Source organism: Oncorhynchus mykiss, chromosome 17 (assembly GCF_013265735.2).
Source record: "Oncorhynchus mykiss isolate Arlee chromosome 17, USDA_OmykA_1.1, whole genome shotgun sequence".
NCBI lineage: Eukaryota > Metazoa > Chordata > Actinopteri > Salmoniformes > Salmonidae > Oncorhynchus > Oncorhynchus mykiss.
In genome coordinates this window covers 25,793,074-25,809,404 of record NC_048581.1, presented here as the reverse complement: position 1 = coordinate 25,809,404, position 16,331 = coordinate 25,793,074, and the positions used below count along the sequence as shown (strand labels likewise).

General features: G+C 39.5%; 1 protein-coding gene across 1 annotated transcript; it reads left to right on the top strand.

Moving 5' to 3' along the window:
* The first annotated feature begins 3,266 nt into the window (after window positions 1-3,266).
* cxcf1b (chemokine CXCF1b) lies at window positions 3,267-4,430 on the top strand. The gene is given in 4 exon segments (NM_001281352.1): window positions 3,267-3,339; window positions 3,672-3,789; window positions 3,951-4,034; window positions 4,376-4,430. Coding segments are annotated over 4 exon segments (330 nt in total).
* The last annotated feature ends 11,901 nt before the right edge of the window (window positions 4,431-16,331 follow it).

The following is a 16,331-nucleotide window of genomic DNA, read 5'->3' as shown; positions in this document are numbered from 1 at the left end:
TCACTGAGCTGCAGGAAGGAGTTCTGGAGGATGGGGAAGACGAGTACCCCACTATGGAGAAGTATGTGGACTCCATCAAGAAACTCTCCCAGACTGCTCCATACCCCCTCCACGGCCCACTCCGGGAGCACAGACAATGGATGACCTGCTTGGCCACCCATCCCGTCAGAAGATGCTTCCACTGTAGCCCCATTGGCGCCCTATAACAAATCCATGGCATATGCTCCTTGGATCCCCAGTGGTCTATTGGATGTGTCACTGATGGTCGCCCATCCTTTGGACTGTGTAACCCAGGTATGTTCAGGCCGAGACCCCCTGGATTGGTTGTTTGCGCAGGCCCAGTTTTCCGGGGTTGACGTGACTAAGAAAGTCCTAGGCTTCTGTTTGTGACGGTGCTGCGGAAAAGTTCCGCTTTGCGGAACTCTTTGGTGAACAGGAAGCATAGTCTGGATTACATTACTGGATTAACCCAGCGTGGGATTGGAGGTCGAGGTAGTCAGGAATGATTTGTGAATGTTGTCTTAACTCTCCAATGTGATCTACTGTATGGACTGAGTCCCTCCAGGCATGACCAGAGTTGAAGGGTGTCCTAATATGGACACCGTAGAAGAAGACACCTTACAAAGGAGGGGGCAGCCCAATGAATTTACACTTTAGCTGCTTTATATCTCTGGATACCCTCGCAATGATAATCTTTTTGTAAGGAACTCTTTGTAAATAGAAGCTGTACATACTGTACATGATTGTCTGTAAATATCTTTGTGTGACCGACACAATTAAAACAACATGGTATTCAAAAACATTGTTTTCACCGCCATTGACTCTGTCACTCACAATCAAGGCAATTATTTTCTCTCTGTCTTCAAGAACAGACATTTCTCTCTTCTTTATGGTATCTATTTTCTTTGTTAAGCACTCCTGTGTGCTCTGGTTCTGGTCCGTTAGGCTCCTTAAGTTTCTGTTTCTTCTAAATGTCGCAAGCGTGTGGTGAGCCAAGACAGCTGGCGCTACAGCGCATTAGCAATAACGTTGCCTTGGCCTAGGTCCATCCCTCTATCATAACAAGATGAAGGGAGGGAACAGGGAGGCCTGCTCTTTCCGGTGATACATTTTCACTGAAATGTAAATCAATGTTAATGTTTCCAATACCCAGAATATAGATGAATTATACAGTACATATTCTACTGAAACGTCATTAGGTCCTGTTCCGAAGAAATACCACACTCATTTTAAGACGTTAAGTAACAATGTTTTCAGTGGACATTACCATGAAATGACACTTTATGAGAAAGAGCAACAGTATTTGCGATAACCCCCCAAATGTGTGTTAGTCATGATCTTGGGTTATCTTGGACATGGCTCATTAGCAGTGGCTCACATAATTGGAAGTGGTAGTCAGAGTACAGTATTGGTCATATAATAAATTGTGTATGAACCAAAAAGTCAAATCAGGTCATTACCTCTCAACTTGTTGAGCATAGTCCCACTGTGTTAATTCATTTGAGCAGAATTGGTCAAATATCATACAACCACAGGATGTTGGTGGCACCTTAATGAGGACGGGCTCTTGGTAATGGCTTGAGCGAAATAAGTAGAATGGTATCAAATACATCAAACACATGGTTTCCATGTGTTTGATGCCATTCTATTCGCTCTGTTCCAGCCATTATTATGAGCCGAACTCCCTTTAGCAGCCTCCACTGCATACAACTACATAATGCATAAACCAGCTTTTAAAACATTTGCAGATGTAATCATATGTAGTGTAATTACATTTAAAAACATAGGTGTATCTACCTAGTTATTTATCATGAAAAAAACATGTTTTAGCATCAATTAAAACCTGACATATCACGCCACAGAATAGGAGACATTTAGTATCTCAACCGGCTTCCATTTTTTCAGTTGTGGCTTCTTTGCGCGATGTATTGTTGTCTCTACCTTCTTGCCCTTTGTGCTGTCGTCTGTACCCAATAATGTTTATACCATGTTTTGTGCTGCTACCATGTTGTGTTGCTACCATGTTGTGGTCATGTTGTGTTGCTACCATGCTTTGTTGTCATGTGTTGCTGTCTTGCTATGTTGTTGTCTTAGTCGTGTTGTCTCTCTTGTCGTGATGTGCGTTTTGTCATATATTTCATTTATTTATATATTTATTTTTCATCCCAACCCCCGTCCCCGCAGGAGGCCTTTTGCCTTTTGGTAGGCCGTCATTGTAAATAAGAATTTGTTCTTAACTGACTTGCCTAGTTAAATAAAGGTCAAATAAACAAATGAAAAATAAAAGACATTGGGGACATAAGCCCGAAAACGAACCTCTGACAAGACACAACACACATGACTGAAAACACCAGACACATCCTGGGTGTTAGGCCCAGTCATCATTCATCACCATGATAATCATTAACTTCTGGTAAAACAGGTGTCGGTCTATAGACATGTTCTAGTGTTGACTAGCATGATCAGTATGACATGGTAGATTTAGGTTGGGGGTTCACAGAATAGAGATGACTGGCTATCGTGTCATCATGATGTTCCTGCAGCTGTTGCTGTTGCTAATTGCCCCAGACAGCATATCTGACCTGGGCATGCTGGTGGAGAAGGAGAAGAACCATCAACATTCTTCGCAGTTTATACACTTTTGTTTTCACTTTTCCTATTAGCTTTTGTTATTTCTATCCAAGAAAGTTTGGGGTGAAGTTTGTCTTAATACGAGACCCTCTTCTGAAGCACCATCTCTCGTTTGACCCCCAGATCTGTGATGTCATAAAGAGCAGTTTTCAGAAGGAGAAGGTAATTGGAAGGAGACTTCGGATCTGTCCAACTAATGAATCCGAGACGGCTTAATCTACATTATTTAAAATAACAGGTTTGCAGACAGGCCACTTAAACATGAATCACCGTGACTTGCAACGCTGACTCACCCTGGCGTTCACTTTCCCACAGTCACAGTTAGGAAGTTAGGAGTTAAGATTCTCGCGGCCAACTTTTTATCGGCAGACTCCTAGCTTCCCTCCGCCCCTTCCACCCTCCACTCTGTAGTCCAACATTCCTTCATTTCTACCCTAGTGAGCTGGGAAATTCCAGTGAGAGCTGTTTCTTGAACGTTTGCCGGGAAAGAACATGGGATTTGGGAAAACCCTTTGCCGGCAGTTTATAAAAAGGACAATGGATCCCAATAGTTCTTCACTTTTCACTTTCACTTCAAGTGGATCTTACTGCCTCTTGACTCCTCACCTCTCCATCTCTCGCTACTTATATTCACGATGGCCTTCACACCAAAAGCCTGCAGTCTTTTCCTGGTGGTTTTGCTGGGAGTTTGTATACAGCTCAACGGAGGTAAGATTTCAAAGTCATTTCTAGCAATGTCAGCTACAATATATGGAATGTACAGTGCAGTGTGCATGCTTTTACTAGTTACCTGACTGACTAGGGATTTTGCAGTGACTAGGCTACTATACATATAGTGGCTGTCGTATAGCATAACATGAGTGTAGAATACTATAGAAATTGCAGTTATGTACAGTTTCTTCTCAGAACAAGCATTGTGCAAAAAATGCATTCATGTGAATTCTTATCCAAAATCCAATTTGAAGACATATTTGTCATAAAACAACTTTTCCATTAAAATGTTTGACCATGTTAATTGATGTTTATAACTCTCATTACAGCTCAACACGTTCCAGGTGCCAGATGCAAATGCCCAGGAACCATTATGCACACTCAGGAAATCATTGATGACTTTGAAATCATTGAAAAGACCCATTACTGCGACACTACTGAAATCATGTAAGTAACTGCATTAATTTAAGCAGAAAGTGGTTTCTCTCTCTTTTTTTGCTTGTTTCTTTCTGACATTTACTTATGACATGACAATCGCCTCCATCAGCCTTGTATCAGTTGTGTGACACAAGCATTAATTGTGTGTATGTGTGGTTTGTTGTTTTCAGTGTTACACTGGCGGAAGATGGAGCCAGACGGTGCCTGAACCCCGTTGGAAGAAAGGCCATGTTTTTCGTCAACTGCTGGAACAGGTAAGATAGATCAAATCATCAGACTCCTCACCACCATACTAAATCCTTGGCAGAACTATACTGCAGTTATGACAATGTAATAACTTATAGATCAACATTTATCACAATCTAATGACATATAGATCTAATGGTAAAAAAAAGAAGCTAAGTTACTGTAATTATAAACTTTACTGTAATTATAGTTTTATCACACCACTAAGTAGCAGACATGAGGCTAAAGCGTGCAAAAGCAAAAGACCTTAGCACATACTTTAGAAACATCCTATAGCACTTGACTTAATATAATCCATGTAACATTAGTCCTTTCTGAGAATAACACTCTTCTCCCTCCTTCCAAATAGAATAAACAAGGACGACAAGCAAAAGAAGAGGTGTCTTAAGAGAAAAGCAGAGTGAACGTAACGGAGGAGGGGAGAAGGGGCATGGAAAACCCAACGGCTGGATTTTCCCTGAAGTCATGTGACCAAACACACACAAGAAGAATGTTGAGGGCTGACACTGCACTTTAGAGAAAGAGAGAGAGCGGGAGAGAGAGGGGGATTTTCTATTTCCTTCGTGATTTTGTGGTACAGCACTGTATACAAGTATACAACACTAATTGTGAGACATTTGATGATATCATAAGTTAAAACTCTTTATTTATTTTTCTATTTGTTATTTAAATATGTGTATATTAATGAACTGATGAATATGATTTTGATACAACTGAAATAAAAATGTTTTTGATACAACCTAAAGATTCAACGTTCTCTTAATCATAACACTCCATTTGTTATGAACGCTTATACCAAGTCCTATAATGCAATATGGGGTAACACAAACATTATTACTGTCACAATTAATGCATAGGACCCAATACTCATGGTCTATAGAGAGAGCCATGGGAACAGCTCTTTTAACATTTTGGTTACAGAGTATGATACACTCTGGAGAGAGAGAGAGGGTCCCATGTATGGCAACACTGCAATAAGACCCGTGATCATGATTTTAAACACAGCTGGTCTCAACAGCTGCAGGGGTTGGCTGAGAAACAAAGGCTGGACTTCCAGGTCAGGAGAAAAATGTACTGATGCCATAGCGACCTGGGGTGAACCTCGACACACGTGACGTTTCTAAACTACTGGAATACATGAACTGATCACTCTAGGGTTAGACATATTACAGTCACTTGTAATAATCCTACATAATCTGGATTTATTGACGCAAAAGAAATGTGAAATAAACGTCAAAATAAATGTTCATGATCATAAAAATGTTGATTTCCAGCTATTACAATACTGTCAATGTGCACCATCTACTGGAGGACCTTAGTACCTAAACCCAGATAATCATTGACTTCTGTAATTACAGCGTTACTACACAAACATAAAGCAACGTAATATAAAGGTATAAAATCAACTTAATATAAAAGTATAAGATCAACTTAATATAAACGTATAAGATCAACTGAATGTAAAGGTATAAAATCAACTTAATATAAACGTATAAGATCAACTGAATGTAAAGGTATAAAATCAACTTAATATAAACGTATAAGATCAACTGAATGTAAAGGTATAAAATCAACTTAATATAAACGTATAAGATCAACTGAATGTAAAGGTATAAAATCAACTTAATATAAACGTATAAGATCAACTGAATGTAAAGGTATAAAATCAACTTAATATAAACGTATAAGATCAACTGAATGTAAAGGTATAAAATCAACTTAATATAAACGTATAAGATCAACTGAATGTAAAGGTATAAAATCAACTTAATATAAACGTATAAGATCAACTGAATGTAAAGGTATAAAATCAACTTAATATAAACGTATAAGATCAACTGAATGTAAAGGTATAAAATCAACTTAATATAAACGTATAAGATCAACTGAATGTAAAGGTATAAAATCAACTTAATATAAACGTATAAGATCAACTGAATGTAAAGGTATAAAATCAACTTAATATAAACGTATAAGATCAACTGAATGTAAAGGTATAAAATCAACTTAATATAAACGTATAAGATCAACTGAATGTAAAGGTATAAAATCAACTTAATATAAACGTATAAGATCAACTGAATGTAAAGGTATAAAATCAACTTAATATAAACGTATAAGATCAACTGAATGTAAAGGTATAAAATCAACTTAATATAAACGTATAAGATCAACAATGTAAAGGTATAAAATCAACTTAATATAAACGTATAAGATCAACTGAATGTAAAGGTATAAAATCAACTTAATATAAACGTATAAGATCAACTGAATGTAAAGGTATAAAATCAACTTAATATAAACGTATAAGATCAACTGAATGTAAAGGTATAAGATCAACTTAATATAAACGTATAAGATCAACTGAATGTAAAGGTATAAAATCAACTTAATATAAACGTATAAGATCAACTGAATGTAAAGGTATAAAATCAACTTAATATAAACGTATAAGATCAACTGAATGTAAAGGTATAAAATCAACTTAATATAAACGTATAAGATCAACTGAATGTAAACGTATAAGATCAACTTAATGTAAACGTATAAGATCAACTTAATAAACTTAATGTAAAGTGTTACCTAATAGTCAACTACACAGGTATAAGAGCAACTTAATGTCAAGTGTTACCAAGTAGTCAATGATAATACTAGAAAATGATTGATGCCAATATTTACCTTCTAAATAAATCAAGATAATGTAGCTTTCTAAATAAATCAAGATAATGTAGCTTTATCAATAAATCAAGATAATGTCGCTTTCTAAATGTGTCATTGAAAACAACAAAAGGCTCTAGGAGGTCTTGAATATAGAAATGTTTCTGAAACACTTACTGCTATACTGATTTGCTGCAGCGGCCTAGTTTCTTCCCTTTTAGAACCACCATGGATGCGTCCTAAATGGCACCCTATTCACTATATGGTGCACTTCTTTTGACCAGGACTCTCGTCAAAGGTAGTGCATTATAAAAAGGAATAGGGTGCCATTTGGGACGTACGATGTTTCTCCAGCGTGATGAGCTCCAAGGCAGCACGTCCTGCGTTTTGACCATTACTTTGCTGTGGAGATAAACTTTGCTGGAGGATATCAGAACTGGCCTTCACACTCTGGGGAAATCAAAGGGCTGGTGGTGGTCAGCGAGAGCCAAGGAGTGTGGGAGAGAATAGATCCTCCATAAACCTTCTTATTCCCAGACCAGAGTCCTGAGGCTGTGAGCACACACACACACACACACACACACACACACACACACACACACACACACACACACACACACACACACACACACACACACACACACACACACCCTATAATAAAACCTGCCGCATGAGATCATAAACCAAAAACAAAGCCTAGAAACATAGCAGATGAAGGGGTGCTTAGTCATATCTGCCTGTGGCATACCCTGCAGTATATACAGTATCTCCTGGAATTAAATCATCTGTTAAGACAGATATGGACAATATCTCAGTAAGGTTGTTGGGAGAAGACGAGGCTAATGTTGCATTGCTGGATCCCAAATGGCACCCTATTTCCTATTTAGTGAGCTAGTTTTGACCAGGGCCCATTGGGCTCTGGTCAAAGGTAAGCACTATGTAGGGAATAGGATGCCATTTGGGATCCGACCTTTATGAACTGCTGTCAGCATACTATTTGGAACACAAGATGGAAATGGATGTTTACTAAAATGATCATTGATAGATCATTGATCATCTCCACCTGAGGTTCAGTAGACGAAGGTTCAATATGGTTAGGTAAGTGGAAAACACTCTCCTTGATGTTAGAAAGACATCAAATCTGGTTGCATGCTGTTTCATTTGTTGCCTGATGTTCCTCACTCTAGCTGTCAGAACAGCAGAACCTCCGAATAAGAGAACCTTTCCTTAAGAAACTAGATCAACAAATACATCATCAATTTATCATCTGCATGTTGTCAACAAAGCAGTAGGATTTTCAATGGGTGGCGTTTCATGGTTCAGAAAAATTGCTACTAATAATTTGTCTGGCACTTTTGCAGAAGCCTCCCACTGATGGGTGTGTTTCATTTTTTTTACATTCTGCGGCAAAGGCACAAATCCTGAGAGAAATATTTTATTTCTATGATATGTGTTGTTCCCGCCTGCTTTAAAGCTTATATATAGCTTTTAAAAAAGGACTGGGCTGTCTCCCACAGTGTAATACTCTCCCGTACAGGAGAACAGCGGTGGCTGTTAGAATAAAAGTTGAGTGAGAGCTGCCACTGCCCGGCTTCTGTTGGAATCCAACAAACCCATACTGTTAAAAAAAACAATGTTTTTAAAAGTAATAATATTTTTTTTTAAATAAATGGCAACCCAATATTTTATTTATACATGTGGAGCATGCCCAATCGCTTGTTGATGTAGCTGTCAGACAAAGGGAAGAGGGTAAATTGCTCCTAACACGTTATCCCCATGCAATATTCATACGGCTACTGCTATAACATGGCTTTCATGAGTTCTCTTTGTTGCTCTACAGGCCGTGAAGAGAGTGGGCATCAATTATATGAAAATAGTCAAGAGAGAACGCTGTGAAGAACGGAACGACACACAAACAAATAAACAACTGTGCCAAGCGACTCTAGAGAAGCCCTGCTTTGACTATGTTGGCTATGGGTTCTCTTCAAAGAGTGCGTATGTCTGTCTGTCTGTCTGTCTGTCTGTCTGTCTGTCTGTCTGTCTGTGTGTGTGTGTGTGTGTGTGTGTGTGTGTGTGTGTGTGTGTGTGTGTGTGTGTGTGTGTGTGTGTGTGTGTGTGTGTGTGTGTGTGTGTGTGTGTGCGTGTCCGTGTGTTTTATGCATCTCCGTGTTTTATGTGTCGCTATGGGTATATGACTGAGGCTTTGGGGTTAGGAGGAAAGCCTCTCATGTCCCGTCTTGTCAATCACCCAGCCTCAACCCATAAATAAAGAATGACACACGCACCCAGCTACTCTCTCTCATTGTCTAGTGGGCCTGCCTGCCTGCCCAAGGCCCACCGCTCCCCAGATGCAGAGATGCAGATGTCATTTTCAGTGCAGAGAGAGGTTACTATACAGGCAGGGAGAGAGAACACATCACAGAGTGACTTGCATAGACAGAACAGAAGACCCACCAGGAGGTAACGTGGAAGGCAGCACACACCACAGGGAAACTCCATCTTAAATAAATCAAGCTGTTGCCCCATCAATCCCAACACTGAACTCTATGTGAAATGTAGATGAATCGAGGTGAATGATGTGAACATGGCATGATATGAAATGTCCCCTGATACTTCACCTTTGTTAGGCTTGAATAGTTGATTTGAGGAAAATACGTCAAAACAGGACTTTACTCTAACTGGTTTGGACAGAAATGTATTTGAATTATCGTTTTATTCATCGTGGTGATGGATCTTTGATTCAGATATCACACAAATGGGATTTCCTTCCACCTGATGTAGCTAACATTGACATCCAGAGTGAATGGTAGGGTTGTCATTTGCAGGAGAGAGTGAGAGACAAGCACACGGAAAACAGAAATACAAAAGCCTGTCTAGGGGATCGTTTCTGGACACCGGTTCAGGTCTTTGACTACTGAACGTATATGTCTGTCAAGTGTTGAGTTGCAGTGTCAGGAGCTTATAGACACACAAACATGGACACACACACACTGACACACACATGCACACACACTTTCTCTCTCACAGAGGATAAGGCTGGTTGCAAATCTGCATATGCTGCTCACTGACAAGATTACAGGAGGCTGAGAATGGAGTGTGATGTGATCTCACCACACAACACTGTAGTATATTCACACTTTGCTTGTATGCTAATCCTCTTCATATGGCCATAGAGCTGGGATTGCACTGTGCCATTCAATTATCACAAAGTCACTGGAACATTCGGCTGAGAGACACATCGCAAGGAATGAGCCAAACATCATATTGAAATGTATTCAGCCCCATAGCCCCAACGGTAGTTGCAGTAGGTACATCCACATTTCCATGTGGCGCAGTAGTTAGAATCAATCAGGAAGTTTAATTCCCACGTCGCAACAAGGGAACAAGCAATCAGCTAGTGGGTCGAACCTAAACCAATACATTAAACCGAACACAGACGTTGCTTAGTTGTTTTGCTTGTTTCTTGGAAATAAAGTAGACGGTTGTAGTTACAAATCTAAACCTACAGGTGGCAGCATATACACTCTGCTCTACTAGTCCTCCTTATCAGCATTCTGGAACAATCTCCTGTACCCACTGACTCCTGTTGTGCCCACTGTTAAGGAGGATACAGGGCTTACAGCAGTATTGAATTCATTAACCTTTTCTCCACTCTGGTCCAAAATGGGAGCAGGACCGCAATTGTTGGAAATAACCCCCTCGGCACTTTAAACAGTTTATTGAAAGGGTCATGGATGGAAGAAGAGGCTCTGAAGAGGGGGCTTGCCCCTATTTGTTACTTATCCGAAAAGTGTCATCTTGCATCAGGTGGTTAGTTATTTAGCAACTCACCGTGCGATAATAGGCGCGACTACGTCGCCCATTACCGTCCCCTTTACCTGCGCTTGACGTGCTACTTTTGGACAAGAGACAAATTTGACCGAAAACTTGGTAATTGTCTCACTGGAGACCGTCTGATGGGGTGCTGGAGTTGAGAGGGTGTGTTCAGCTAGCGTCTGTGTCAGGTTAGTCAGTGTAGCGTGGCATCATAAGGAGTAAGAGGCTCGGAGTCTTTTGTGTCTCCTAGAAGCAAACTTCTTCAACACTTGGTTCATCTCAATCGGTTTGGGCAATTGCTGTTGGCCGGATCACTTTGAGCATGACTTCTAAACAACAGGATGTTGCTCATTCCTGATGCGGCATGAAGTCTTTGAAGAACATTCTATTTGTATGAGATCATTAGATTGTATGTCCTATTCCGTCATCACTGACAGCTTCATACTGTATGTTAAAAATCTCAGAGTATCATATTGAAGGTGGTTCCCCACTCTTTGCCTACTAAGGGAAAGATAGATGGAGCTAGAGATCACTTAATCCAACAATGGAATATTCATAGAAAATCAAATATTATGTGAATTGTAAATTAAAGGTTTCCAAAAGTTAAAGCAGGGAGGCTTTAACTTTTTTTGGCTACCAATAACGAGCACCGATAACGCTGTGAAAGTTCAGATATTGACGTCTGATTTTGGCAGAACAGCAAGGCAGGAGACGATAATTTATACAATATCTGATCAACATTTTCAAGATAACGCTGAAATCTTCCAGTTCCACATGCCAAATGTGATGTGCAACAGCACAAGGCAGACCACTTAGATTGCCTGAGGGACATCTAAACACTTGTAGAGCTCGGCGCTCTGATGAGCAAGGAAGAGGACAGTGGCACAACTATTACATTGCAAGAGCCAAAAAAGCCAACTATGTTCAGTTTCAATGGTGAACTGTGGTAACCGAGTCAATATGACCCCAGGCATTTCAACCAGTGGTGGTTGGAGCCGTTTAAGATGAGGGAGGATGATAGTTTTTTCATGAACATGGCCTTATTTCTATTACAGCACATTGGATGACTGTCACTCATATTCCATTCATCCAGCTCAATGTAACATCAATAGGTTTAGGGTACTACATGGTGCTAACATTTTCCCTGTATCCATCATGAGGTTGCTACAACCTAGCCTATGAATAAAAATGTACAACATAGGTGCACAGGTCGAGATAATTTTGAGTAATCAAGGTGACAGACAGTGACACATTCAATACTGCATTGCACACTTTTGCCTGCATCTAGCTGATCTAGAGTGTAATCATTAGTCCAACATTTGCGAACAACAGTTTCTATTGGACAAAATCAGGTATGTTTATCCCTGTTTCATTCTGTTTTCTTCCGTTTAAGAAGTTGTTTTCAGCAGAATCGGCGCAATGAATACACCCCTGATCACTAGCCAACACAGTTCACTTTCATAGCAGTCACATACAAACAGCTCGTTGTATATATAATTCCTTCTCACATCTATCTACAGGCTCTCCTCCTCTCACCTTTCCCCTTCGCTTGTGGACTTAACTGCACAACACACCAGCTGTCTGTGACTAGGCAAAAAAACCTTTCCAAGCCAAACCTTCATATCATGACTGCTAACCGCTACACACAGCCTACATCATTGTCAAGTCATAGTCAATATAGATATGAGAACTAACACGTTAGTAAACTCTCTACAATCCTGCAGTGCAGTGTACAGTCAGCAGCAAGCAGTTTAGCAGATACACCGGCAGGCCCTGGTGGCAATAAATTAATAAAACCAAAAGCTTACCTTGACTTGGAAGAGTTCCAGTGTTGGATAGCCATAGCCTGCTAGCTAACATAGCATCCCTCTCTGTTTGAGTAGGCTAAACTAGCTAGCTGCATTCGATGCTAGCTAAGAAAGTGAAAGTGAAAATATACATACTACGAAATATAGCTAGCTCTCTCTCTTCTCCTAATTTGGAATTAATTAATTAATTGCAAAACAGTGTGTTTTAATCAATTATTTGGTAGCATGTGAATATATTTAGTATAGTATCTATTTTTTTATTTTTATGTTTCACTATTTTTATTTGATTGAAATTCACTGAAGAAGATGGTCCTCCTCTTCCTCCTCTGAGAAGCATCCACTGATTTCAACCAGAGCGGAGAAGGAGAGGAACCTCTGGTGAATGAGGGACATAGAGAAGAGAGTAGGAAGAGAGAGATCAGAAATGGAGTGCTAAGGGAATGAGAACAGAGTAGAAGAGAGAGATGAACTGAAGTTAGAGGCCAGCTCCAGAGTTAATAGGTAGGAACCTGCGAGAGAGAAAAGCATTTAATGAGCGAGGAGGAGGAGAGGAGTGAGAGATCAAGAAGGAGAAGACTCTAGGAAGCACCAGAATAGAAACTGTCCCTTTTAAAGTGAAACTTTTGGTTGGAATTCAGGGACTACTGTAGCTCATGTAGGGCAGACAGTCAACCAGATAGCTATATTCTATTATTATACTCAACTGTTAGATCTTAACTTAGAGAGTTTACACATTTACTTCACAAAAGAGACTTCAAAAAACAATCAAAGCCAATCTCAAAGGGAAAATATCGATTGGCTACCTGACAGCATTGCAGCCCTGCCCTCTAAATGAATCTCACTGAGTTGCTGGTAAGCAACAGACAGACTAAATATAGCAACACTTGTTGACTGACAAGTAAACCAAACCCATAATTGGTTTGGAGCCCCTCTGTGCCCAATTTACCACCTGCGGCTCCCTGAGCTGCCTATAGCTACTGGTACAGACTGTAGTATCAGGACAAGTACCAAGCATTGTTGGAGAGATACACGTACCATCTGTCTTCTAAACAACTTATTTGTATTGTACTATAGTACTTAAGACTCTGTAAGTAACTTCTAGAACAAAAACAAGCCAGAGCTTGGATAGTGGCCTGCTTGATGAAGTTGAATGAATGAACTGAGTGCTATACAATAGCTTGTGGCCGAACTTCAGATATGTGTGTGTAACCCCATTTCACTCCAAGCTCCTATTGACATCAATGCATTATTTGATTTACTGTACAGTATCCTATAATAGGATTCTGTGCTTAGAGCATCTGTGAATATAAGAAGCATTCAGAGCCAGGTGAACAAACAGTGCAGTATATCTTCAACACAAACAAAGTTGTTAACAGGAGGCTGGCGAAGCTGAACAAGAGGCCTGACTCCTTTACAACTGCAACAAGGGATGTGTCCCAAATGGCACCATATTCATTTCATAGTGAACTACTTTTGACCAGGGCACAAAGGGCTCTGGTCAAAAATAGGGCACTACATAACAAATAGGGTACCATTTGGGACGTAGGCAAGCATTACCACTGTGCCGTGCAATTACAATATAACAGACTTTTACAAGATGGCTATCAGCAATGAGAATTTGATTAATGCTATGGCCTCTGGACTCGAGTACTGCGGCAGACGAGGGCTGTGAAACACCCATTCTGAAGCCGCTAGCTATACCAGTCCCTAATCACCACCAGCAGTGTGATGGTAGTAATGGTGTGTGTGTGTGTGTGTGTGTGTGTGTGTGTGTGTGTGTGTGTGTGTGTGTGTGTGTGTGTGTGTGTGTGTGTGTGTGAGAGGGAGTGAGTGAGTGAGTGTGTATGCCTGAGTGTGTGTGTGGTTGTGCCCTGTATGTCTCCATCTGTGTGAGTGTGTGTGTGAGGCAGCAGTGAGCAGACATTCAGACATCACACACAAATTGCATGCTGGGGAGAGAGGAGTGTTAGTAGCGCCGTGGGCTAGCGGACCTAAAGCACAATTAATGTAATGTGATGGAGTGGCTCGGCCCACGTTCTGTTTTCTCTCAATCAGCGATCAGACACTTTATCTGTTCCACGTTTGGTAATCTAATCAACACAATGAATTGCTCTCTGTCTCTGTCTCTCTGCTGTATGGCTCCAGTGAGGGATATTTTTTTAAAGGCCTTGCTGTAAATCTAGAATTAAAGACAGAACACCTCATAGTGATTACAGTGATGTTCTGACCAAATGTATGATGTGCAATGATGGTATTTATTTATTTGACATTTTGCAGGATGAAATCTCTTGAGATCTCGTTTTCAAGTGTTAAAAAGAATGCATAACTGTCACACCCTGACCATAGTTTGCTTTGTATGTTCTATGTTTTGTTTAATTCGGGTGTGATCTGAGTGGGCATTCTATGTTGGATGTCTTGTTCCTGTCTCTGTGTTTGTTTGCACCAGATAGGGCTGTTTCGGTTTTTCCCGTTTATTGTTTTTGTATACTGTTCGTGTTTTCGTCTTTATTAAAGATGTTTACAAATAACCACGCTGCATTTTGGCCCTCCTCTCTTTCACCGGAAGAAAACCTTAACAGTAACAAGAATAATACTACTGTCTAATAATAATAACAATGAAATAATAATAACAGTAAAACAAATACTAAAAAACATACATAAACAGCATAAAAACACAAACTACTGCTACAACTACTAATACAACTAATTTGGGAGTTTGGGAGTGACATCCAATTTAGTGTCTTATAATGGCACCCAAGTATGAATCTGCAACGATTGTTATAAATGACATCTAATTTGCAAAGTAAGGTCTTGGTTGTGTTTTGATAGATGATGTCACCATAGTCTAGGATGGGATGCAGCAGTTGGGTTACGTAGGTCTTTCTAATGGATACAGTAAAACAATTCTTAGATCTGCATAGTAACCCAAGCTTATAGTATTTTTTACATTTTTATTATCAATGTGCTTTCCAAAAGATAAGTCAGAATCTATCCTCATGGACAGGTATTTCAAACAATCAAACACTTCCAAGCATTGTTTCCCCACTTGAATGAATTCTGAATTTGCCAGCTGTGGAGTTTATTCTTTGCCTTATACCAAACAGCATCATATTGTTTGATTCAAAACCAAATTGTTTGCTTGAAACCATGTTTTAAATGGTGTCAAAATAATCTTGTAGAGTTGCTTGTATCTCTATCATCAGTGTGTAAGTGAACATGTGTATTCTTACAAATTCATTTATAAATATAGAGAAAATAGTGGGGGGGGGGGGGGGGGGGGGGGGGGGGATACTGAGCCCTGAGGTACAGTACATCTCTACTGACTCCAAGAAGTTGTAATTTGTGTCCTTCTATGAAAACATGTTGTTTTCTATTGCTAAGATATGCATGGAACCAGTTTTGGGATCTGTTAGTGAAACCAATGTTTTGAAGTTTTCCTAGTAAGGTAGAATGATAATACTTTTGATAAATCAATAAAGATGGCACCAGTTAGTTTGAAGAATTTACATCATTAGTAAATTTCACTTATGCTGCAGTGGTAGAATAGTTGGGTCTAAAGCCAGATTGAAAGGGTGAAATGAAATGAAATGAATCTAGGTACTGATACATTTGGGAATGTTATTGAACAGATTATAGATATCTGTCTATAGTTATTTTTATTGAACAGATTATAGATATCTGTCTATAGTTATTTTTATTGAACAGATTATAGATATCTGTCTATAGTTATTTTTATTGAACAGATTATAGATATCTGTCTATAGTTATTTTTATTGAACAGATTATAGATATCTGTCTATAGTTATTTTTATTGAACAGATTATAGATATCTGTCTATAGTTATTTTTATTGAACAGATTATAGATATCTGTCTATAGTTATTTGGCTCTAAGGAGTTTGCACCTTTATGAAGAGGGGTCACTCGGGCACAGATCCTTACAAAAGGGGTTTCACCAGTCGTTAAATATCTGCTAGAGGATACATTCTAACATTAGCAGACCACTTTATAAAGTTGGGTTCCAG